At 38.5% G+C, this 27,534-nt stretch overlaps 1 protein-coding gene across 1 annotated transcript; it reads right to left on the bottom strand.

Annotated features, from left to right (window-relative positions):
• Positions 1–2,760: 2,760 nt before the first annotated feature.
• SSX2IP (SSX family member 2 interacting protein) lies at positions 2,761–26,253 on the bottom strand. Its single transcript, XM_057408347.1, has 15 exons — positions 26,236–26,253; positions 25,897–26,023; positions 18,255–18,388; positions 17,473–17,639; positions 17,013–17,213; positions 15,083–15,193; positions 13,944–14,079; positions 12,254–12,329; positions 12,005–12,176; positions 9,099–9,249; positions 7,508–7,644; positions 6,907–7,080; positions 5,272–5,383; positions 3,103–3,223; positions 2,761–2,923 (listed from the first exon to the last, which is right to left on the bottom strand). Exons 3-15 carry the CDS (start codon positions 18,295–18,297, stop codon positions 2,845–2,847), a joined length of 1,680 nt encoding a protein of 559 aa, XP_057264330.1. The 5' UTR covers positions 18,298–18,388; positions 25,897–26,023; positions 26,236–26,253; the 3' UTR covers positions 2,761–2,844.
• Positions 26,254–27,534: the final 1,281 nt, after the last annotated feature.

A 27,534-nucleotide genomic window follows, 5' to 3' on the forward strand; every position in this document is an offset into this window, starting at 1 on the left:
GTACATACAATAAACCCTAAGGAAAAGCTAGGTTACGGGGGGTGGTTTTGCCATACACATGGGAATAGTTTTGTCCTCCTCTAACTGCAACTTTTGCCCTTCTGTAGATCTGCAGAAGCTGGTGGAAGCAGTTCTTCAAGTCAGGAGGAGGGTGGCTGTTTTGGAGGAAGAAAGCATTAAGCATGGTATTTATGGTAAAAGAACTCTCTCATCATGTAGACTGAAAAAGCAGCAATGCATATTATTTTTAAAGATTCTGTGACATGAAATATGGTGGTTTAAGAGAACCACTCATCTTTCCAATGTCCTGCATAGGTAGCTAACAGTAGCTGCATGCCTATCAGTCACTGGTAGTCAGTACTTCTTGTTCCTTCTGAAGTAGGCCATATGCACCTGTGTGTAGTAACACACCTATACTACATTCTTGCAAGCAATTAATTCCCTTTGCTCTTCCACATTCTACAAGTTAAGAAAAATGCCAAAGTCATTTCCACCCCAGTGAAGTGTTGCAGTGTCACCGCACTAACCAACCAGACCATCTGTAGTGTTCTTACCATTATGAGCAGTAGCTTCAGATTTAAAAAGCTTCCTCATTACTGCATAGAGAACAATCCAAAAACTCAGGCATCATTTTCTTTCTTTATAGGGACAGGGCTATGAACAGAACCTATGCCTCAGGCTTCCAGACCAGGTCTGAGGAGGCAGCTCAGGGCTCAACTGCATGCACAGACCTAGCACTGTTGATTCTTTCATGGAGGCATTTAAACAATTTTCCACTTCTATCAGAGGTGATACATTAAAAAATAGCAATTAACAAACATTTTGTACTAACAATAGGCACAAAAGATTAAATAGGTAAATTTAGTTCTTCAAATGCATTATTATCCTAAAACTTACTATCATGAAGAAAAACTGTCTAGTAAGAGTCCCACTAAACTGAATGCCTCTTAAGTGACCATAATCACAGCCCCAGCGAGCACACGGTAATACTTCAGAGCAGTAGCAGCCCCTAGTGGCATGCTGATACCGCCTCAACTATGGATTCACATGTCAACTTGAAAGTAAGAATTCTACATGTAAAGTACTGTCAATATATTAAGTTTTCCACATTACATCTTTAAATACACCTTCTGAATATGTATATTTATTCTTCCATGGGTAAAATTCAGTCAAGAGCTGTCCAGCACATTGTGGGGAAGGTGTAAGCCTAACAGTAACTACTTGCTACTAAATGCTTTCAGCAGATGACATTGCTATGATCACCCATTTATTGACAAAGAACTGTAGAAGAACTAAAAAATAAGAAATATGATATTTGTATTTCCAACCTGACTACCTCTGCAGCAGAAAGCTGACCAAGAACATTATATACATCTCTGCTTCCTTAAGGGTGCTCTGCAAGAACCATACAAGTATCCTATGCAGATTGCATTGGCCACTACTTCATCTCACTCAATATGCAGAGCTAATCAGCAGAAACTGCAGTTGTCTTAGCTTCCTGGAGATCCCCCCTTTCTTCTCTTTCCTATGATACTCAATTCCTATTTCTCTAGGTGGCCCAATCACTCCATTACATCCAATTCTGAAAATAATAGGCAGAGCAGCAGTGTGTTTTCAGTAAAGGATTCTAAGCTTCACAGTTAATTTCCTTCCTATGAACGTAAGAAAGGCATAAGTTTCTTAGGCATCTTCCAAAAGCATCAGAGCTATGCACATGCTAGGGATCAGAGCTATGCACATGCTATGCACATCAGAGCTAGGCACATGAAAACCCAACAAAGACAAGATTGATTTGTAATGGGCAAGGAAAAACTGCATGCATGGAGTCAGGTGAAGGAGACTGAAGCATCTTACCTCCACTTGGCTATTTTTATTACATTATAAACAAAACAGATTTCCCAAAAGCTACAAGAAAAAATAAATCTGGAATTGATTTCGAGGTGAAACTAACAAAATTCCAAAGCAGCATCGGATTTGTTGTCAGTAGACAGCCTGACATCCATGATAGCTTAGTGCATACAAAAGAGAGAACCAAGGTTTCTTAGAATAAAATTACACATTTATTGTTCACATTTGAAATAATCTGGTTCCTCACTGAACCACTGAAAGCCCTAATGCATCTGTAAACTCAGTATCACTATAAAATAAATTTAAAATGCCATGTAAAATAATACTATGTATGCATGTGTTTCATTTCATGGTTTCTCAGCATAACCACTTTGTCTATTTACAAATATATAAAGATTCTGCACTTTAAGTCATCTGAAATATCAAAGAGGTATTTTCAAATCACACAATAAATATAGAACCTGTTTTTTTAAAAATCTACAGTATGCTGTACATTCAAGTTGAGGCAAAAGAAGTTTAATGCCAGTTACACTTGAGACATAACTGAAGGTTTCCAATAATTAAACAACTTCTAAAAGTGCTATCTCTGCCTGTGATGAAAAGGAACACAAGGATCCAATATTTTGTTACAGTCAAAGTGTCAGACTATTGCTTCATTCACAGAATCAGAGCTTTGTTACTAAAAAAATATCAAAGCTTTTATATATTTTAAATTATCTTCTTTCACAGTTGCAAGAAAATGAAGCAAAAATGGTCTAAAAAATAAAAGCCATGTGCACACACATACATACACACCACAATTCAGATCACCACATAATCCTCTAGAAGAACATCAAACTCATGGCATTGTTTCATTTTATAATGAAAAGTTTATGAACCAATCTCCAACCAAAAAAAACCCAGCTGGCAACCCCAGAAGTCTAAGGCAGTTGTTCTATGTGCAAGTTTTCTACATAGCAGAGTGCCAACTCCAGAGTCTTCCCATGACTTTGTGTATTACTCTGTTTGTTTGTCACTTTCCACCCACTGATTTGGTATGCTATCTCCAGCAGGTCTTCTTAACGCAGCACTGGAACTGGGGAAAAAAAAAGGAGAATGTTATAATGCAAATAAATTATGCTTAGGATAGATGTTTTTATTTAACGTATTTTGCAATGTAACAATCATAAACTTCAGATTAGGCTTTCCATAAGTTATCACAACTCAGTCTCTGCGTAGAGTTTAGCACTATAAAACCAACCTCATTTCAGATACCTGTTACGTGCAATATACTGAGATATCTGGCAAGGTTCTGCTGAAACAGGACCACCCAACATGCAGTGAGGTTTTCTTTGCCGAGATGTAGATTTTGGTAATCGATTGTCTTGGTCAGAACCTAAGAGAGATACATATCAACAGTTAAACTACAGTGCAATCGAAAACATCTGAAGGACTCACTTCTTTGTATGTTCTACTTCATATAAAACACCAAATATCTTGCAGGATGCCTATAATAATAAATCTTATTGTTACAGATCTCTATAAAATTTTATGAGCACATGTAATGCTACTGAATGAAGTTACGTTCAGATTAGGATTCGACACTTGAAAGTGAAGCATTTACATATACAGTCATCACTGCACATAGTCATATTAAAGTCAAGTTTAAAGCCACTCAGTAAAGTAAAAGTTTCTTCCAGCATATGGTGGATACAGTAATCAATACCAACCTGAAAAAATGCAAACTTGTCAGAGTACAGAGAAAAAGTAAAAGCACCAAGTTAAATGCTTTAGCATTTATATGAACTTAACTATCACTAAAGTTGATGGAAAGACAATGGCCAAACTTGCCAGGGCCAGATCAATCCTTCCTAACTCTTCCTCACACTTAGATTCCAAAGCTTTCATATGAAGTGGAAAAACAGAATGGTTCTGTATTCTGCAGCATCCATCACAGCACTACAGAATTAAGAGCTTTTGGACAAGTGTTGTGAAAACCAAAAATTTATCATGAAAACAACTCTAATAAACTGTGGAACAATATCCAAATGGTGCTTTGACTCTGTGTGGCAGACATTTTTGTTTTTATGACTATTATTGAGTAGCTTACAATTAGGATATATAAAAGATCAAAGAATGCCATTTAGAAGAGAAAATGACATTAAATACATCCAGAAACAATAGGGTTTGGAAAAAGGCAATTAAAAATCAAAACTTTCATCATACAATGAATGTTAAACAGATCTCAAGTTGCTCACAAATCACTAAATCAAGTCATTCTTCATGAGCAACAGCCGAACAATTTTAGCTCTATTCCTAAAAGCTCTCTTACCGTGGAAGATCATTTCATGCTTACAGAAAGAACTGCACAAAGAAGAAACAAGGAAATCCCAGAACATGAGGCTGGCTAGTTTACCCAACAAGAAAACAAATTCAAGCCATCTTCACTTGATAGATGTTTCACACATTTTTTAATTGTTGGCTGCCATAACAAGAATCTTTTTAACAGATTGTTACTTTTTCCTCCCCCATTGCTTCACTTTTGATCTCAACCCCACCACACAGCCCTTAGAAAGTATCGAAGACTCAGTGATGAAGACCAAAACACTGTATGTGCATATTCAGGAATGAGGGCATGGGAAATGAGCTTACCAGTTTGAAATAAAAAAAGAAATGCTTTCAGTAAGTATTCTAAACCATACATAACATAGCCATTTTGTCATTTTTTTTCCTGACATTACTCCTTTATCGAGATACAAATCTTAAAATTATTTATTGCTCAAATTTGTAATCATTACACTTTTCACTTTTTCTTTCCAAAGGATTCTTTTCTTATTGAATATGTATGTATGCATGTTTCATATTACTTCATCTCAAACAATTAACGCTGCCACCTCCACCTTATGATGTTCTTGTTCCCAAAACTTGTTGCTTATCTATATAGATCTTTATAGGTCATGATTTCTTCAACTGCCTTGGCAATTAATATGCTTACATTTAATTTATGTTCATAACTCTAGAAACTCCCTGTTCATAACAGCTGTACTGTCAGGTACTTGACATTTAACACATCACCTCACAAATATAAAATCATTACATAAATAATTATCATCAGGGAAGGCGTTATAACAATTCCCTTTTTAAAAGGAGATGTGCCCTGACAGGCAGAGGCACAGATACCTGGTAAAATTTGCCTTGGGAAGTGTTAGGTTGGGGGATTTTGGGGTTTGGGTGTTCTTTTTTGTTGTTTTTATCTGTTGTTTTTGGTGGTTTTTTTTTGGTTTGTTTTTTTTTTGGAGGGTGGGTGTTGGGTTTTGGGGGGGTGTTTTTTTTCCTTATTGTTTTGTTTATATTTGCATCTTCTAATTGAAAGAAAAGGGGGAAGGGAGGAGGAAGGGAGAGAAAAAGCACATTACAAGAACATAGTTTGAACCAAATACTTGCTTCCTAAGAAGGCACTTGGAGTTGTCACATTTTCAGAGTGCTTGTAATCAGTAGAAATACTTAAGAACTGTTGCTTCAGCCATGCTCCTCTATCTTCTTCAAATGCCTTTCTCTAAGAAAAGAAATGACAGTTTACATTTACAACCACAGGAACAAAGTTACTCCACGTTCATGCTATTCCAGCTAAGAAAAAGTTGTAACATGTCCATGTAATTCAGGAGAGACAGCCGTTTAACACAGAATTACAGTCATGTGAACAAGCTTTTGAATCCAACAAGGATTAGCTGAGAAAGTATTTATTTTCAAGCCAACTCCCATGGTTTGTTTCACTGAAGTCTGACTAATCCTTTCATTTTACTGTTCTCCACTCCAGTGACACCATCTCCTATCACTACCTCCTATGCTCCCCTTCCCCTTCAGTGTAGCACTACCTCTTGGAGGTAGCCCCTATTTCTGCACAGCTGCCAGTAAGGATTACTGCTTAAACCTCAACCCTGAGCCTTTTCCTTGACAAAAGTGATACTGAAAATAACACTGATTAATTCCATCTGAAACTGTGTCAGAAAGCGGTTGTTTTATTTCTGTCATTGAGCACAAAAAACCCAAGGAAAATAATGGCAAAAGACAAACTCCAAGAAGATCCAATGGCTCTGGAATCAAGCAACAAGCTATTTCATCTCAAAAATCCATCAGTAAAACAGGTTCTACAAGTTCATTCTAGTCCTAACCTTAAGAGATTAGGTGAACAGTACTGCTTTTATCTGACCAACTGAATCCACAGTTCTATCAATTTTAAACATATCCCACTCCAACTTTTTGCTCTGCATATCAAAGCAAGCAGTTCTCTAAATAATAAATCTAAGGTCCATTTCTTTTTTCCTTCAATATTTTCCTGCCATGACTGTACAATCATAGTTTCATGACCACACACATCATCGCGGCCTCCTTTCCCTGCTAAACTTGTAAGCCTCTTCATGCACTCAACCATAACTGCTGGCTGGACCAAAGAACACACATGCTCAAGCTCATTTAGAAACACATCTACCCCAACCATGTTCCAGTATGTGTGCTTACTGGCCAACTTCACTACAAGAAAAGAACAGATAACCTTAAGGAAAAGGCAGCAATTACTTTGCATTTCTGAAATAGTCACTGGTTTAGTCAACAGTTTAGGAATCTAGTACCTTTGAGAACTCAGAGAATGCAGCCAAATCTGACCAAAACTTGCATAAACCTTGCTTTTGTAGGAAACCAAGCTTAAGAATTATCTACTAAAGGATTTTGTGATTAAGTGGACTGATTTTTGGAAGTACTTACATATTGCTGAAACAAAAAATTAGTCATTCCAATTGCAGCAACTGTATTTTCTATTACACAAAAAAATCCTACTTTTTTGGTTTAGTTTTTTGTTTGTTTGGTTGGTTTTGTTTTTTTTTTTTTATGCCAACAGAATGATCTCCTACAATGACCAAAGATATGTTTCATATAGTATGGGAATGATCTTTCTCTATAGATGTTAGCAAACAGATATTGTTGGATGGCTGCACTTCGGTGTGTATAGCAGTAAAATTACTTAATCATGACTCATCTTCCATAGCAGTTTCCTTTTCTAACACCTTCCCACTTTTTTAATACCTCAAGTCCTAATCTAATAGCAGCTTCTGTAAAACTCCTTCGTTCCTTCTCAAAATTCTTTCTTTGTTCTCGAAATAGTCTCCATTCTTCCTGAAGACGTTCTCTTTCTTCCAGTAAATAGCAGTCCTGTAGTAACACAGTGGTGTCATCATCACATGGACACATGAGCTGCTGCTGCAGATATAAAGCAAAGAGATACAAACATTGATTTGGGAGTGACTGTTAAGAGAAGAAGAATTTCCATGGATTTTCAGTTTTATAAAGAAAAATGACTGAAGTTTATAATAGAAGCAACGTAGTGAGTATCAAGTTAGTGGCTGGTAGGGGAAGAGTTCCAGACAGCAAGCAGAATGTCAGTCAGCTGATGCCATCAGTCTTCTTCACCTTTATCCCCCCAAATTATTCCTACCAGGATTACCAGCTCTTTCAACTACTAACCAGCCCACTAGCACACCTATACTCAGACTAGCCATTGAGATGTTTTATTTCAAAAGCATTATTTAAAATAAATGAGAAAGGCTCAGAGGCGAGAAAAGTGACAAGTTAAAAAAAACAGCTTAGATTCAGATGAGAAAAAGTAAGAAAAATTAAAGTCTACTACCTGTAAAAGCTGTTGCTGAGTTTTGATCATTTCTCTACATTGCTGGATCTCCAGCTCTAGCTTTTCAGTTTCCATCTCATGGTCTTCTCTTGAAATGACATCTTTCTCATTCAAAGCTCCTGAATGTACACGTGATACTAAGGAGAAGGAAGAAAGCTGCTTAAAAGAAAAAATACAAAACCAAAACAACAAAAATCCCTCATATCAGGGACTTATAGCAATACCAAAAGATTTTAGACTGTTTCATCCTGAAAGATATACACAGTGTTCAAAAGCACTACTGGAGATGAGATCTAGAATTGGTGCTACACACATAGCTATGCACTAAATCCAGCTCAGGAAAAAAATAGCAATGAAAACAGCCATTTCACACCCCTAAAGGGAAACCAAGCATCTGCACTGCAATAACTGTCATATAAAACCCCCCACTTGTTTCAGCAGTTATTTAAAAGAAAACAAGTGAAGAATTTCTTTTCAGTAAGGTGCTGTTAGTGTATTCTTCCAAGCCCACTTCTGAAGGGCTTGTGTGTTCATAAAAATGACAGCAACTATATTTATCGCAGATATAAAAAGATAGATTTTTCCTTCAAATCCTGTGAAGGAGGAAAGGAGCTAACAAATATCACAAGCACATTCTCATCCCAGTAAGAGAATGAATTAGAGAAGAATAAGATCTATTTTGTGTAATTACATACTGCTTTAATTTCACGCATAGCTATCACAGTGATTGTAATAAGCCAAACTTCAATCCCCTGATGTCAGTGTTTGAATATTAATTGAAACCTGGTGGACTACATTATGGCCATTTCTATAAATCAGAAAAAACCCAAAAGGTGACTCCAAGAAAACAGCAAATGCTCAAAACATTTTTCCTGCTGCTTACAATTATTTTTCCAGTTAGCTACACCAGATCAAGTATTACTTAAAACAAATCCTTCCTATGACATAAATGTATTCTCACATAGACCATCTGCTCTTATTTGCAATTGCATGCATGACCTTCTCAGTCTTATTCTTGACTGCAGATATCCCTGTGATAGCAGCAGCATTTGCTTGCATGGGAAAATAATACTAGGAAAGAATTTTATATATTTTTAGCTGTCTTTTAATGCTGTTTAACAGCTGGAAACAAGGAGGGTTCATCACCACACCAGCAGCCAGTTCACTTTAGAATGCCAGAAGAAGCCTCAGAGGTATTGTTATGGCAAGCCTAGACTCCCAAGATGGATTTATGTATTTTGCCTCCAATCACTTCAAATTACATCTGCGTTACTTGAACATTCCAAAAAGCTGGGGAAAGGCAACAAATTGTAGTATGTATGCTCAAAAGAAAAACAATTATGTCTTTGTAAAGTTGATGTTTACTGTGTCAAAATATAATCATGTCCTTTCTCGTAACAACAGGCTTGGTATGCAATCACTCCCTACAAATGAAATTCACACAGAAAAACTATAAAAATCACAAGCCCTTTCAGAAAGGCTACCAGGTACTTCCTTCCATTTTAGCTTAGACAATAAGTCTTCAGGGCATGATACCAAATGGAATTATTAGTAGTGCTTTACATGGAAATGTAATACAAATAAACTTCACCTTGGTTATCTAGCTTTTCAACATGATTTTTCAACATTCTCCACTGTTTTCTAATGCTGTTGGTAAGCTGTTCTCGCACAGTTTCACAAGACAGTTCCCACATATTCTCTTTATTTAACTCTCCAATATCTTCTTCCAAGTCTGACAGCACCTGTAGAAGCAGAAACAAGAAGGTGTAAACCACTCCACTATTTCAAATACATGCATTCATTGATTTAAATATGTATATGGATTTAATTTACTGAGGGGAAGAAAACCCTTCTATACAGGACTGATTTTTCCAACCAGGGAAATATGACTGTCAGGGAGTTTAGCTCCTTACCAGCATGTTGAAGAGACAGAAGTGACCTGGCAGTCCCCAGAATCCCACCACAGACGGAGTATATCAGCTAGCAAGACTTACTCTCACACATCTTCAAGCCAGGAGTTCAGACTGCTGAGTTATGCTATCAAATTTAAGCTGTAGCTGCCCATAAACTCACTATGCAGCATGAACAGGATTTAAAGACAAAGATTTTCTCCTGTTGAGAATTAAGTAATTTGTTTCTGCCTCATTTTTCTCCATGATGATAAAACAAACCCCAACCAACCAAACTACCACACTGACAGTAGTGGAGCTAGCACCTCCTTCTTCCACTTCCATTTTTTGCTACAGTTCAAGCATCAAACCTGAATGCTATAGTGAACAGCTAGCATATAGAAATCTAAATAGCAAAGACAAAACTAGCCCAGGACAGTTCAGTAGGTTTAATTTGAAAAGCTATAGTCATTTGAATAACTGGCATGAATATTCCACTCTTAAGCATCTAAAGCATTCTACACTAATCCCCTTGATCTACAAGTAGGCAAGAAATATTGGATGGGAAGTACAAAACCATAGTAGCCCATTAATGCTACAACAGTTAACAGATGCTCGTCTAATCAGTGGTTAATTTCAGAGCACTAAGCCTGTTGTTCCCAAGTTTGTTTCAATGCACAAGTTCATAAGGACCCCATTCCCACAGCTGGATTTTCACCAGCGTACTCAAGACTGTTCCAAAATCTCTTGGCCTCACAGCTGGACCATTTAAAGAACTGATATCCAATTATGCTTTATACTACAAATTATACCAGATACCCACTACAGAAGATCAACTTCTCATTGCTGAGCTATAGTAATAATTATATCTACATAATCAACTTCTAAAGTAAAGGTTAACACACAGCACATTACAGACTACTGTACTAAATACACATGGGAGTCATTCTGTGTGGTATACAGGACAAGTCATCCAGTGAAGTTAAAGAGTTTATTCACACCTTACAGAGGTGTGGCCAGAGTCTCTAGTGCTTTTCCTACACAGTGCATTCTAAGGCTGAACAAATGCACCTTAGATAGCTCAGAAATAAAGGAATAGTACAGCAACTTGAACAGGTGTCCTGGGTTCAGCAGTAGCAGTCATTTTTCTCCTTCTTGGCAGCTGGCGCAGTGCAGTGTTTTGACTTTCGGCTTGGGAACAGAGCTGATAACAAGGATGTTTTGGTTTGGCCAAGGACTTTGTGAGCCTCATGCTCTGCCAGGGAGGAGGGGAAGCCAGGAGGAAGCAGAGACAGGACACCTGACCCAAACTGACCAAAGAGGTATTCCATACCACAGCACCTCATGCCCAGGAGGTAACTGGGAGTTAGCCGGAAGGGCTGGGAGTCTGCAGGGTTGGAGGAGGTATTGGTTGGTGCTTGGTCGGGCTGGGGAAGGGGGGGGGCAAGTTATCGGTTGGCTGGTGCTGAGGTGTTGTATTCTCTTCCCTTGTTATTTCCTTTATCATTGTTATTATTGGTGGTAGCAGTAGTGATTTGTGTTATACCTTAGTTACTGAACTGTTCTTATCTCAACCCGTGGGAGTTGCATTCTTTTCGATTCTCCTCTCCGTCCCTCCGGGAGTAGGGGGAGGGAAAGAAGAGGGGGGAGTGAGTGAACGAGCTGCCTCACTGGGTTTAAACCACGACAACAGGACAGCCGATCTTCTCAAATAGCAAGCACTAGAGCCCACAAAAAGAGTACACTCTGACAGGCTCTATCTACACATACTCTTTCTTATGAACATGTACTATTTGTAATATAAAATGCCTAATACTTTGTTCTGTAGAGTATCTGTATTCTCTTAATACCCTACTACCAGTACATCAATCTTGAGTGATTCTTAGAATCTAGCTTTTATGCATGTTTGCTGTATTTCAACTCTATTTTTATGCTCAGGGACTTGGCTAAGCAAAAGCTCAGTTAACTTTCTAGATTATTCCCTAATTCACTCTGACATCAAGACATAACTGCAACTTCTAGCAGGGAATCAGCAAACTGAATGATAAACAATGAATGTGCCCCGTACTGTTCCATAAAATAAATATATACATATGCACACACTCCGTAAACAAAGAAATACTTAAAGCCTGAAAACAAACAAGAAACCCCACAGAACATTTTCCTTGAAATTACCAGCAGCTCTGTAAAAGGAACCAACAACTACTCTAATCCATATAGGAGCACATCCTAATTATATATCCTTCACCCCCAAGGATCCTATGGGAAGCCTGGTTTCTTTGCATAAGCACCTTGAAAGCTAGCATCAACATTTTCTAAGGAAGGCAAACAAAATCCCAAATGCATCAATACATAGAACTACATACAGGTAGCTACTGCATTTACAATTTGCTTGGAGTATACTTTCAAGCTTTCCATTGACTGGCTGAAAAGAATACACTGGGTATTGTTAACAGTTAGTAGGTTAGTTGTTTAAGTGATTTGTTTAAACTGATGTGCAAGCCACAATAAACATGAAAGTTTACTTTTACTTCATCTTTTTATAATTGTGAAAAGACTCCAGCACTAAACCACCACACAGATTTAATTTTAACTGAAGAATACTTACCGGCCCATCTTCAGGCCGTTCTTTAAGTTTCTGTTTCTGCGGTGGGAGAAGGGAAATAATCTCTTTCTTCATTTGCTGAAGAACTTTTTTCAGCTCAGCATTTTCCACTAAAAGTTGTTTTTGGCGTTGTTCGTAATCACTTAACAGAACTTTGTACATTTCTTCTTCATTTCTGGAGGAAGAAATCTTACAGTAACAACATAACAGCCATAACATAAACTTCAATTAATGTTGTTCTAAGACAACTACCTGGCTTCTGTCTTATCAGTCCTCCATGCACCTCTCTTCCCATCAGCTCTACCAACATAATTTAGAACTTCCATAGCTACAAATGAAAAGGATATTTCAAAGCGTGAACAACATGCAAATACATAACATTCACACGACATTGCATTTACATGTAGTTATTGTCAAGAGACCACATTACCCAAATATTCCCCTCAATCCTCCAACCCGTATGAAACCACACTGCCCTGCTTAAAGTAACTGAACAAGATAGCCAAGGAAAGAAAATAAATTTTTGTGTTTGGAAATTCATGGAGGGATGTATTCTCATCCTGGTTTATACTTTCTTATGCATTTCCTAATGACATCTTCATCCCTATTTCAACCTCTGAGGTTTATCAACTCTAACCTCTCTTCTGCCAGTAATGCCAATTATACCTGCAGTTTAGAGTAAGCAACTTCCTAATGTGCCACAAGACGTTCCTTAAAACAAAGGGGCCTCTCTTTCCACATTTAAAGAAAGAAAATCTAACCAAAACACACACAAAACACAACAACCCCAAAAACACATGAAAAACAAAACCCCAGACCCATCACTACAGATGAGTGGTCCAAGCACAATTCTAGTTTGCTATCAAGCAAAGAATAACTAGATTTAAACCCCTGCTATTTTGACTTCACTGATAGTTGAGCTAGTACTAGCCAACCACAGTCAAGAACATGCCACAGGTAAATTTTGCTGACCATAGGGTGAGGCTTCTAAAGATTACAGAGCTGCCACCTGAAGATTTTCTGAAGCCAGAACAGGTGTTCCTGCTAGAGTCCTAATCTGGTTTAGCTTACCCTCAAGCACTTTCAGCAGACTAAACCAGCAGAAAAACAGCTTGGCAACAATATGAATAGTTTTCTTCTGGCTTAGTGAATTAAACCAGCTTACTAAAACACAACATGCACTACAGATAGAAAACAGCGAAGTATTTTGGAGCTGGCAGGAAGGATAAGAAAAGAAGAGCAGGACTTCCACTGGAGATAAATGACACAAATATGCTAAGGTAAGATATATGAACCAAATCATGCAGATATTTTTCTTAATACATAACACTGATACCCATTTTCAGCAGCACACCACAAAAACCATACTCATGTTAAACAGCACTGATGCTTTGAATTTTTAGGCAGCATTAACATCTGAGTGCTCATATGATAAAGGAGATTTCATTTCACAAAACACTAGGTGCTACATATGTCATGTAGCTTCCTCTCCAAAATTTCTCAAGGCTTGTCCCTAACACAAGTAGACTGTAGTATCTTAAGGGTGGAAAAAAATGCCATGCAGTGTTCCTTCCTGATTGCAACTGGTGAGCATAATACAATATTTACGACACTAAGGTCTTGTGATGGCAGCAGTAATTCTAAAGTAGAGGAGAGACAGCTCTATCTCAGGAATAGATTCCAGATAATTCCCCCTAGTAAAAAAAACCTCTCATTTTGGAAAGATCTCCATTTGGTTTGTGCTTGGTAAAAAAACCTTATAGAACAATGTAAGTTAGCCTTACAGAGTCAGCTGACTTGAAATATTACATCCTTTTCATAATGTTCTAACATCTAAAGACCTACAAGGGGCCATACTGACTTTAAAGATACCCAGAACATAAAAGCATTGTTAACATATTGAATATGCTGGTTTGCTGTAGTAAAATTCAGACCTACTTACCTATCTTTTTGTCCTTTTTGTTCATGACTAATTGATGTAAGCGCTCCTTTAATTTGTTATATTCTCTTTCTTTCCTCTTCATATCATGATTGTACTGTGTAGCTCTGCTTGAGATTATGTTCTGCAACTTCTGTACCTAAAAGCAACCCCACAAAAACTGTATTTTCTTCAACTAAAGCATAACTACAACAGATTTATCAGAAAACCAAAACACAAGAAGCAAAATCATAACTTCTAATTAAAACTGTCTTTCTGGTGAAAGGAAGTGACAAAAGGAATCAGAAAAGCCCTCCTAGCCCATGGATTCTGACCTCAGACTTCTCAGGGCATTTGGTGTCTTTTCTGCAGAAACCAGTATCACAAGCAACATATTATAATATTTGTTAGGTTCACACTAAAAATAATAAAGTACTAATCTTCTGGGCAGCAGGATGCTGGAAGACAGATTATTCCATCTGGTTTAAAAGAACATTAAAACATATCATAAAACAAATTTTTTGGCCAGTACTACCAATACCTGGGCTTGGGTTTTGATTTTGTTTTGTTTCTTGGGTTTTTATTTTTTTCTCCCCTCCCCTCAATTGTCAGTTTTAAGCTTACAAACAAACATACATCACATTGAATATTTAAAGCTGCAAATTCAGAATGTTCGCTATATATAGATAGTGCTGTGATCACTAGCTGCATGAATAGCTTTATGGTCACAGAGAACCCTCACAGAAACTTAGGAGCCATATAAACAAGGGGGAGGTGCTAGAGGTGGTACAGAAAAGGGGATGGGAGGGAGGGAAGCACACTGGACACAAATCCTAAACTAAACAGCACCTTGAATTTCAAAGTGTCTTCTGATCTTGGTTCTTCTTTTAAACCTCTAAGATAAAGCTATGCTCAGAAGTACAGAAAGCCTCAGAAAATGGCACATATGCATTTCTGCACTACTGTCTGCTATTATTATAACTTGGACCTATCCCTAACAGAACTTATGTATCCATATGCAACATGCCAATTTCACTTTGGTGAAAGGCAACATTTACCAAGAAAGTCAGAATTCAATGTGAACAATTACAAGACTCACTAAAATAAAAATATGTTACTGAATATCTAGGTAATGACTTGTGTTAATGTACATGACAACTCACTTCATCCTTTTCATTTTTAAGTAACTGGTGCAAATTTCTGTTCTTGTTTTGCAGTTGTCTGTCTCTTTCCTGAAGTCCAACTATCTCCCTTTTAGATAATTCCAACTGTTCCTAGGAAAGAGTGTTGATAGCTCAGTATCAGTAAGAAATAACAGCAAAAGATTAACAAAAAAACAAAAAACAAAAAATCAAAAAAACCCCACAAACTAAACATACAAACCCACAACAGAACATACAGACCAGAGTGCCAAACCACCTCACTTGAAGTAAGTTTTCCTATATATTTCTCCAATGTTTTGGGGATGATCTTGCATTCTCAATGACAACTTAGTTCTATTTTCTGGAGCAAGAAATATGATTCCCCAGTACAAGTAACACTCCTGCTCACAGGTAACCAAAATTTGCCTTGGTCTTCAACAGGAATTACCTCAAATTGAATAATAATCTTAAAATTACTTAATGAAAACTTTTCATTAAGTTGGGATTCTGTAAGCATTTCTTTACTGGGAGAGTGAGGCAGATACTGAACAACCTGTATGAACTTGGGGCTATGGTCTCACTGGAGTATTTCTGTTAAATAATCAAGAGAACAATTAACACAGATATGTAGCCTGTGACCGCAGCAAAACAAACAAGCTATTTCACATACATAGAGTAAGGCTAAAGAGGCGATCTCATTATAACACATTATGCAAAACTAGAATTTTAGACTTTTTTTTCACAAATGCGGAACTCAAACCCAAAAATGCCAACTTAATTGACAGAGCCAAACACTACATACAAGCTCTTTTTCTTTGTATATATAGTATTGAGCTATGAATGTGCAGAGATATTTAAGTAACAAGAATTTCTAAGCAAACCACACTGGAACACAGGCACAAAATAGTGTAAGTCAAGAGGTTTGCTGCATGGTATTTGAAAGAATTTACACAAGAAACTTCGCAAGCTGACAGCTAAATTAAATGCCCTGGGATTGAAGTTGTACTAACAAGGTACCCATCCCAACACCATCACCTTAATGCCATTTGTCTAGGGAAAGTAACTGGAGTGGTTACCCGGAAGCTAGCATTGTATAGTATTGGTATAAAAACTGAGTGCAGTTACACACAATTTTTAACACCCTATAGAAATGCTTCTATGTGGATGACCTACTATACTGAGAATCTACAGCAGTATTTGTGAAGGAGAGAGTGCTGGCCAGCTCCAGTGAAAAACTAGCCTGAAAGGCTCTGAAACACACTGATGGTTTTTATTTTCCTGACAGAATCAAGGGAAAGACAACACTAACACGACTGCACATGCAAGCGCCCATGAATTAGCATATGAACTTCCAATTTATCAGCTACTCCACAGGGATTTGCCTTGTGTATGTGTTTATCTTGTGATAAAATGAAGCTTAGTAACTTCAGGCTTGACAAGAGTTTGAGCAATTCGTATGAAGAGAACTTGTAGTTGGCTATCCAGGGAATACAATAGAAACAGAAACACCCATCCACACAACACAAAAAGCTACAGATAGGGTAAAGACTGATAACCCTGTGACACAGTACAGAAAAGCTAACTACAGTTTTACTAGTTACAGTTATATCAGGAAATCAACTTTTAGAGGTGGGCATAATTCTTTTAAGTGGTACTGAATGGTGACCTGAACTATTTAACATTTTCACCCACAGTATGCATTAACAGTCTCTCCTCTTCCTTGATTAAAGAGGCCATAATTCTAAATATGAATTAGAACTGAAAACTTACTAACTTTACACATCTTTCAACTGGAAATATACTTCCCAAAGCCAACCCAAATTGCACATTAAAATACAACTCCCCGTTAGTACTGGGGAAAAAAAAACGAAAATAACATTCACTGTTAAAAATGTTACAATCTGTTAAACAGAAGCACTGAATAATAATTGTGGAACTATCTTGGGTTTACCTTTAATTTCGCATAGCAGTTCTGTAAGTGATCCATATCACTACCCAGTTTTAGATGCTGCATTTCTACTTCTTCCTGAGCTCGAAGGTTCCTGTGCTGCAGTACAAGCAATTCATTCATGCAATTTATGATAGATATTAAGTTTAATTCCTTTCCTTTGGACTCAGCATAAATAGAGGGAAAACCCAGTGTTGTCAGTTCCTGGTAAAAGGCAAGGGGGGTGGAGAATAAATAACTAACAATCTTCGACAATTTTCCAAAAGTGAGAAACAGTATCATGTGCAATTCTATATTAATCTTTTCCTATATTCCCACACCATCTCCCCAGAAAAACCTATTTCTCATCAACTTCAGCTTCTGAGCATCGAGAAAAAAAGCCTTCTTAATCCAGTGAATCTGTACGACCACAACTGATGTAATGTCACCTTCACACAATCACCAATAAACAGCAAGAACTCACCCTATCAAGATAGGATACACTCTCTTCAATATTCTCTTCTGTGCAGAAGGCACTGAAAAAGCCATGCATACTTTTGGATGAAGGCAGTGACAAACGCAGCACTTGTGAGTTCATACTTGGGGAAGAAATACTTTTATCTGAGGTATACTGAAAAGTATTTTTGCTATCTAAAAGTTAAAAACATTAAGAAACAAGTCAGGGCTAATAGTTTAGGACACACAAAAAGGCAAATCCCTTACCACCCAAATTATTCTTTACAGAAATTTACACTTCTAGAGCTTAGAATGTTACTTGGAACTACATACTGAACAATTCACAATAAAAAAAAAAATAATAAAAAAATAAAAGGCATAAGCTTCCACCAAAGATTGAAAGACTTAGTATCTTAAGATACTAAATCCTTTCAAATTTTACTCATCTGCCAAGATCCACAAATTTCACTATTCCGCTATATAGAAGTAAAAGAAACCATTTACTCCTTTGATACTTCTGTAATCAATTTATGAGGCAAAAAGAACATAGAGTAAGTAAAGAAACCTCTGAAAATACAACATATCCTGAAAGGTGTGACCATATGTTAAGGACAGTATTTTACAGCAGCATATCTGTACAGACACAATCCAAAACGAAAAAAACAAAGCACTGCAAGTACTATATATTATTTAAATAGTCTGCTTAACTAGTCAAATGTCATGCATGAAACTCCAATCACTCTCTTAAGTGCTATAACATCACCAGTAAAGATACCAAACCCAAAAAATTCAAAAATATTACCAGTTTACCTGATGACAGCACTGGCACAGTAATAGTCTTCCAGTCTCCCATAGCAACAAAGACAGGCAGGGTACCTGAGCAACGGGTTCAGCAGTGAAGTATTTAGTACAATTGCTGGCAATGTGCGTTACGTAGGCATCTCCTAAAATAGCAAGAGCATTTTAGATTAACAATAGCAGCTAATACAGCTAGAAGATTAAAGTAGGCGTAAGGAGTGATTATTGGACTTGAGCCACATGAAATTTTTCTACTTCTTTACACAACATTTGGAACACAGTAAGTACAGTAAATATTACGCCATAAAACTGATGCATATATCTATATTTAGCCTTAAACTTAACTAAGTCTTGTAAGCCATTAACCAAAGCTAGAATGCCATGAACACATGAAAATAAAGACTCACATTATACATAACTCAGTTTCTTCTGTTGGTGTACATCAGAGGAAACACAGCAAACCAAATATTAAATATTTTCCTGCCATATGGCTAGGAAGCAATTTTATTAAGGTAAACTTATGCGAAGTTTTAACATAAATTTGTGTGAGTGGGATTATTACTTAAACAGAAGGATAATAAAGAGAAGATATATTGACAGAGCACAAATGAACTTCTAATAGGTATTTAGCCATTTAAATTTAACTTAGCTTATACATTTGGTTTATTCTAGGATTCCATATTGCTTTTCCCTGGCTTTCTTTTTTGCAGAATATCCAAAACTGTTAAAGAACACAAATAGGAGAAGCCTTACCCTAAACGAAAGCCACAGTCATGAGAAAGAACAGATTGCCCCCTCACCCTACCTCCACTGCACAGTAGGGTGGCATGTAATAGCATTAGAGTTACTACACTGCTGGAAACTTAAAATCCAGCTTGGATGTTTAAGATTCAGACAGCACAACTCATCACCTCATGAACAATGATACTTAGGGGAAACAAACTCTTCACCTAGCAGGAAAAAAGTACCCCTTTTTTTCAATTAGCACTTCGGAACAAATTCTCACATCACTTTTAGACGGACTCTGTAGACTTCTAGAGCACAGGGATCTTTTCCCTGCCCTCCCAATAATGTTCCAATAAATACACTCTGGATAAGCAACTTCTAAGTTTCTGACACCAAAAAAAACTTGTATGTTTATCACTGTGGAAAAAGCTATTACTTGTGGAAGGGAGCAGAAAGGAAAGGAAGAGGGAAAAAAGACCTCTTGAAAACAGAGACAGTGAGAATCCTTATCAACATTTTAAAGTGAAGAACACAGTGCCCAAAGTAGCATCAATTTTTTAAGAGATCATACCGGTGTACAGAATGCTCAGCACTATAAAATAAAATGACCAGCTGGATATTCTTCCAGATTCATAAGTTTACTTGGAAAAAAAGGTAAACATCTGTTCCTTAGATGAGTTGAAAGCTTGCAGGAACTGCCAAACCACATATCAGAAAGTACAGGTTAAAGCACCAAGAAAACATAGTCAATGTGAGAATCTAATGGCTGTTCTTTAGAAACAGATTTTTCTGCTTTCTCTCTGCCCATATTCATTTATGCACATTTCTCAGGTTCCCCCCCCCCTCGTAAAACCAAGATGCCCAATGTTGATTTGTTTTGTTGTTTGTGGCAGTGGTGTTGTTTGGGTTGGTTTGGTCTGGGGGGAGGGAGACAAGGTGGGATGGGGTAGCAGTAGGCTGGTGGTGGTTGGGTTTTTTTACACCCATCCAAAACAACTATGCTTTTAAAAATGGAATTCAAAGTCAATCTATGAATTAAGAGAACACACATCTTACATGTCAGTTTCATTTCTGTTAGATCTATTAGAGAAACCTGCAAATGCAAGGGGAAAAGGCAGCAAATTAAACTACAAGTATATTCTTATTACTGACATTACAATCCTGCATTCTAATAAGGTTTTTCAAAAGATTGTGGAGAAACTCAAGACATAAATTCCATTAAGGACTGCTGGAAAGTCCACAAAAATACTACTCACATTTCAGATATGCTGTAACTTTCAAACCAACTGGCTATTATTCTTTAATAGACTGCATGCCCATTATGAGATCTTATCACCCAGATTCCCTCAACATATGGTATTACCAACCCACAGGCCTCTCTACATTGACAACAGTATTCTGACACAGCATCTATCACACCAAACAATGTTTGACTGGAAGCAGAAACAGAACTAAAGGATGATTGTGTTCCCACACAGGGACTAAATTTGAACCCTACAAGCCACATGCAGATTCATTCAGATGCTTTATCAAGATTCCTCTCAAGTGACATGCTGCTTCTAGGTACACCAACAAAAGGACAAAGAAAATTAACACACAAACGCAGGTTCAGAAACACGTCTAGTGAAGACAGAGTAAGCAAGAATACATAGGCAGTACAATAAAATCCAGATAATGCAACTATATTCTTCCCACATTAATCAGTCTTGAAAGTTCTAGAGCCTTTTGTCTTGAAAAGGCCACCTGCAGTACACTGCACAGTGTTTTAAAATACATCAGATTAAAAATCACCCTCAACAATTTCTTTTTTTTTTTATTTGGAAGTGCCAAACTCAAACTTCCTTCAACTGTTAAACCACTACCTTAAATACCCCAAGTTGTTCTGTGTCAAATAAAGCAGTAGCTTTGAAGCAGTAATTCAGCACTCTGTACTTGAAGCATCTTTATATACTGTATTTAAAATTAAACTCAGATGTGCAGAACAAGATAATCCCATGTCAGACACAAAAGGGAATGCTACAAGCATTTAGTCCCATGCCAAGATCATTTTATCAGTTCCACATGGCTTCTACTGCCAGTTCAGGACCTTCACAATGACCTCTAAAGCTGTCTAGTGATTAAGATCTACTAGCTGTATTTCCTTACCAGCTTAGGCAGTTCCTCTGTAGCAACACAGCTCAATATAGCCTCACTGAAGTATGCAAGAGCCGAAGACAAGCATTCCTGATGAAGACAGCGTGGATGCAAAATTAATTTAGATACACTGTATTCAGAAGGGACCCTGAACCTTTGGTACACTACAGCACTCTCTTTAACCACCATAACGTACCAGGGAACATATTCATGTAGAAGAGGAAAACGTGTTACTCTGAAGCACTATTTTGCAAAATTATGGAAGAATAATAAAATGCATAAAATTGAGAAGTACTTTAGGGATCTCCAAGGTTATCTTAGTTAACACAGAAAAACTTAAATCAAACAAAATCAGTAAAGCTTTGTGGGGGGGTTGTGGGGTGGTTTTGGTGGAGGGGTTTTGTGTTGTTTTGTTTGTATTTTTCCCTCCTCAAATCCTGGTTGGGAAAACATGCAGCAGGAAGCACTTTCCCAGCATCTCACACTAATGTCAAAAAAATAAAATCTAACAGAAATCTAAAAACAAAGGAAACAAAAAAACGTTAACACAGGCCTCCCCAAAGCACAGCCAGTTAAAAACAGAGAGCTTGATTCACACCAAGGAAGCAGTAATCAAACCAAGGCATTCAAATGCTTGTTGGAACAAGTAAAGTACAAAAAAACAAAAAAAAAAAAAAAAAAGCCCAAAACAACAAAAACCACAAAACACACAAAACTCTCATGGTAACAGCATAGCAGAACTTGATTCTTAGAAAGACACCTGGGGAATTTTTTGACACAAGCCTACAGGAATAATTCCAAACTCCTACATGATTCACTAACAGATACATCTTTCTTTTCAAGAGCAAACGTAGATTAAACTTCAAAAATAGTACATTTCACAAACCCAGAGAGCTGAAAGGAGCTGTTCTTAAAATTACTGGTTTGTGGTTTGGGGGACAGGGGAGGGGTTGACAATGAATGTACCAAGATTCCAGACAGAAATATGATTAAGTAAGCCTGAGTTTAGACCATATCACAATTCAAGTATCACTAGCAGTAAGAAGTAGGATTATACACTTTACACAATGCAGCATACTTAAGAGTTTCTCAGTATCACGCTTGAACTTGAAAAGGAGTAGCTGTAACTGGGTTTGTAAAAAACTCATTCAGACAATCAGAAGAGAATCCCTTGTCACAGCACTGTGCTGTGATCATGTTACACCATCTGGTCATCTGGAACCTACACAGGGTGTGACACAAATGGGAAATGCAGTATCTGGTAACCCAGAAAACTTTTCACCCCCCAACACAGAGAAGATAGGGAAAAATAATTTTTAGAGAGCTGTTTTCTACCTGCCCCCAACACTGCAATGCCTTGGAAAAAAATGTAAAAAGTCAGTACCAATCAGAAATTGTCAAACATTCCTTCTCTGCATATTTCAAATACTACTACAAGCTGGCACATATATACATCTCAACTTGGAAAACTTGGGGGTGGGAGGTGGCGTAGTTAGCATTTATTTAAAAGGCGATATGATTCCTTCGACTAAAAATTATATCCCAAAAGGAGTTGTGAATCTGCTTAAAGCTTTTACATTTTTCTAGTAATCCAGATGCCTTTTACAGATGGCTTTTATCTGGGTAGACACAAAGGCACATCAGGCTGTGTAAATTTAGGGTACACTCCAGTCATGACATTGTGGGTTTACAGATATATCCCTGACACAGACATAAGACATATACTTGTTTTAATTCATGAGAGCACCATAAAAGTCCATGCAGTTCCTCCCTAGAGTTTTGACATTCACTCTCTCTACAGCTGTTTTAATAACACAATTTACATTTGGCACTAAAAAAGGCTTATATCCAGTGATAAATTCTTAGAGGAAGGTAATCTTTCAACTATAGTTATTACACTTTTAGTGACCTTTATTTAACACTGTAATTTTAATGATGGGTGTTGGAATCGAAGGAAGACCCTGGATCTTTCCTCCCACATTTATGAGACTCTGGCAATTTCATTGTTATTCTATTAACTGCAAAATGAGGGTGGGGAAATTCCCTTCACTTACCCACATTCAATGGGAACTTTCAGTAATCTCAAATTTCCAGCTAAACTTCTCATGCTGCCAGAAGTAATGTGAAAAGGCAAGTCAACCACCCAGCCTATGGTTATTGAGTCTCTGCTGGATTCTGAGCATATCATACTCAGAAAATCCCAACTATATTTTTGTTTTACTTATAAAGCAAAACAAAAAATAAAGAGCAAGAAGAATATAAAGTCTTATTTGATCGTCTCAACATATATAACCACACAAGAATATACTCTCACATCTGATAAAAGCCAATGCTCAATGACTGTCCTGTCATTGCCTCAAATACTCAGGTTACAAGGCACATAATCTGATCTACTACCTCAAGATTCAGCTCTACCTTTTAAAAACACAGACAACTGAAATCCTGTTAACACAATCACTGAAAAAGTTGAAACACATGAAAATGTTTCATGTTCCCAAATTCCTACCCCATTTTGAACTAACACTCAGCATTTCCTTATTACTAAACAATAGCACTATTTTTGTTAATATTCAGAACTCCATTTCCCTGTTTGCATTCACAAATGATTTACTACATGTAGCTGGACCAGAACATTTTGCTACCCATGAGAAAAACCTCAGGGAACTGTCTTCTGTGGTTCCTCTTCGTTCCCCCTGCACCAAGATTAACTCTGGACAAACTTTAAAGATTGGATGTCTCTGCAAGCAGACAAGGTTTTTAAAAGGGGAAAAAACCCAAAACAAACAAAAGAGCCCCACAAACAATAACCAACAAAACAAACCACAACCTTAGTTCCTAAAGTTTGTAACAGTTACTGGGCAGAGCCCTAAACTACTATTCCAGATCTGAGAAACTGTAAAACTCACATTTCAGTAGCGTAGAACCTGTAGGTTAGACCAGGCATACAATGGAAGATGGCAGCTGCAATTAATTTCTCTAAAGATTGCCAGGGAATTCAAGGAAAGGCTTTCATGTAAATTCTAGGTTTCTACTGAGCAAAACAGAAGTGTCACAGAACAGACTTGGAACTGGAAACAAATAGGACTGGTGGTCAGCATACCTTCTCTGGAAGGAACACACACTAGCACATCCACCACAGTGCTCTGGAAATAAAAAAATAAGCAGACATACCTAGGCAAAACAGCATAAAGGAATTTCCAAAAAGCTTTTCATAGTGTTTCCTTCCAAAACCTCTTAAACTGAGATGTCAGGGGATTTACTAATGACCAGTTATGGATAGGGAAGGGTGAAGTGTAGGAATAAGTTAAAGAATGGCAAGGAAAGGGTATGACATTATATCATCTGCAAATCCCAAAGAGACAGAGGGGCCTTTGCAGGCATCTCTGTTGTTCAGTAAATTTAAAAAGGTGATGAGCAGGTAAGTGAGAAAGCTCATGTACTGTACAGAGCTATTCAGAAAAATAAAAACCAGACTGAGCGATGAGAACTGGAGAAGGTTGTCCTCATACTAAGCAAATACACAATAAAATCAGCAGCTGAAATTCCATGTTCATAAGAACAAACACAATGAAAAAGACAACTCCGTTAGCTGCTTAAACCAACAGCCCCAGTTAGGTATTATCATGCAGGAAGAGATCCCAGGGTCACTATGATTAGTCCTCTGGAAATAACAGCTAACAGAACATTGAAGCAGAGAACAGAGATCACCATGATGTCTCTAAGAATACTAAGCTTCCCCAGCTGAAACACCACATGCTGGTATACCTTCCCTGTACAAAAGATAGAACAGACCTGAAAACGGTGCAAGAAGGTCAACCAATGCTTTCATGCAAGAAACTAAGCTACAACTTTTCAGCTACAAGAGAAAGCAGCTAGATAAACAGGCCAAACATATAGAAAATAAATACCCATTGCTTCTTATAACACAACTGTTAAGCAGAATGAAATGAAACATTCAGCGCAACAGCTGGAAAATAAGAGCTTTTTTCCATACAAAACAGTTAAACAGTGGACTTACATCACCATGAGGTGCTGTGAATGCTAAATATAAACTGGCTCCAACTCATTAAAAAACACCTATCAGCAGCTATTAAAGAGATGCAACCTCTGCTCAGAACTCCTGTAGCTCCGAACTGCAGTATACTAAAAGGATATATGGATAAAAGCATCACTGTACAACAAACCTGTACTTACAATCTTTTTCTTTACATCTGCTGCCATACCTTCCAGGTAAAGATGTTGACCCCAATGAGCCTATTACTCTCTCCTATGCTCTCTCAAGTCCAAATGATAACCACTCCATGATTCTATATTAGTACCACTGCTTTCTCACAAGAATACATGAACCATCTCCCCCCCCCCCCCCCCCCCAATACTTACACTCTCAAATCTCCATCAATGTTATTAAATCATGCCTCCCGGTTTCCTACTTTCATTATCAAAATTTACCTAATACACTCCCATTTTACTTTGCATGCTTCTTATTTTAAATCACTGCCCTAAAATTCTTACCATACCTCTGTAGCATATGGAGCCCCATGTAACTATTTCATTGACAGCATAGAAAGCAGTAGTGCTTTACATAAAGAGGGAGTGCAGTAATACTACGAACAGACCTTGTACTGTGATTTGTCAAACTGAAATGGGCTTTGATGTAATTAAGAAAAAATATTTTTAAACAGACAGAGACACAAAATTCTTTACAGAACCTCTACTCTTACATCACGTGAAACTACCAGCTCAACCCGAGCAGTCGTACATTCACTGACTCAGTAGAAACCTTTATAGCTCTCACCTCTTAGAGCATCTGACGCTTGTAGCTTCACAGAGATCAACAAATCGCTAGGCCTTTCAGCGGGGGCACAGCCGGCAAACCCAAGCCGCTAACCTAGCTCTCCCTCGTCCCTGCGATCAGTCGGAGCCTAGTAAGAAGGAGCACACGTTAAGATCCACCGCCTCGCCGCGGCCAGAAAGGCTCCCCAGCCGCACGCAGCCCTTCCCCGGCCCGGCCGAGCGCAGACCGCGGAACCGGCGTTTCCCTCTCCGGGCTCCCACGGCCGGGCGAGCAGAGCCCAGCGCAGCGCCGGTACCTCCCGCTCCCGCCGCTCGTGCCGCGCCGCAGAGCGCCCGTTACCCGCCACGCCTCGCGGGTGGGACGCAGCCCCGCGGAACCCTCCTCCCGACGCGCCGGTGAGGGGAGATCCGCGCACCCATCCCCGTAGCACCACCTGCTGCGGTTGCTGCCGGCGCGACGGCGGAGGAGCACAGATGCGGCTCGGCGCCGGTGCGACTTTGCCTTGCTCAGCTCAGCTCCTCTCCGCTCCACACGCCGCAGCTGCCGCGACCACCACTCCAGCCCTTCCCCGGGCCCCGCGGGGTGACCCCCCTGCCCCAGCGTGACCCCGCCCCAGCCCTGCTCCCATTGGCCGAGCCGTTGCTAGGAGACCATCAACAAGGGCCTGCCCCGCCCCGGCGGGCTGTGGCGCCGCTATGGCCGCACCTGCCTCGCCATCAGCCGGCGGTGAGGGGAGGAGAAGGTGGGGAGCTGCAGGGGCTGGCGGCGAGAAGTCCCCGTGGGGCCTGGGCCCTCCGCTGCGCTGCGAGTACACGGAGTGGTGTTTTCTCCCCGCAGGGAGTTTCAGTGCCTGGAGATGAAAGCTTAAGAAGTCCTTCTCTGTGTCACGTCGTTATTCGAAAACAACATTTCTGTGAAACGCTTTAAAGAAGACACCTTCATAGCTGATGGCGAGGGTTGTTCAGTGCTGTTGGAAATGAAGGCATTGCTGATTTGAGCAATTAGCTCACACCAGGAATCCCTGGCACTCACACAGAGCAAGCTGTGCCCAGACATCATAAAAATGGCTCCGTGTGGGAGACCTCATGTGTCCGACAGGTGGAGGAGCACCCAGACACCCTGTCTGGCACATGCCTTATTGCCCCGGTAACATCCGTTAAACTGTTTAGCATTATGTCATTTAATATGTGAGGCTCCTAATAAAATTACCCAATAGAACTCAGTAAAATCAACTGAGTAATCGTGACCCATAGGATTTGGCTACTCTCACTACTGGGGTTTGCAAGACTGCAGCCTTCACTGAGTCAGTGACATCCTCATTGGTTGTTGTTGACACCTGCCATCTTCATAGCCATGTACACCAAATTCTGCAGTCATATGTAATGTATGTGTACCTGCAGTATGTAATTCACAGTCCTCTGTGTTGCTGTAAGTTTGTTGACAACTCACATGTATCTATCATTGTATTTTGGTGCAGAAGAGGTCAGTTTTTAAGTTGCCTTTCCTAATCTGAAATTTTAATCCTAATTTCTTTCCATGTTAATAATAATTTTCAATAAGATCAGCCTTATTCTGTTTGGTTTGGGGTGATTTTTTTTTTTTGTTGGGTTTTTTGTTGTTGTTGGTGGTGGTTTGGTT

The sequence above is a fragment of the Pezoporus wallicus genome, unplaced genomic scaffold (genome assembly GCF_028554395.1).
Source record: "Pezoporus wallicus isolate ANWC-B61680 ecotype Strahan unplaced genomic scaffold, APGP_CSIRO_Pwel_v1 contig_4238, whole genome shotgun sequence".
Lineage (NCBI taxonomy): Eukaryota > Metazoa > Chordata > Aves > Psittaciformes > Psittacidae > Pezoporus > Pezoporus wallicus.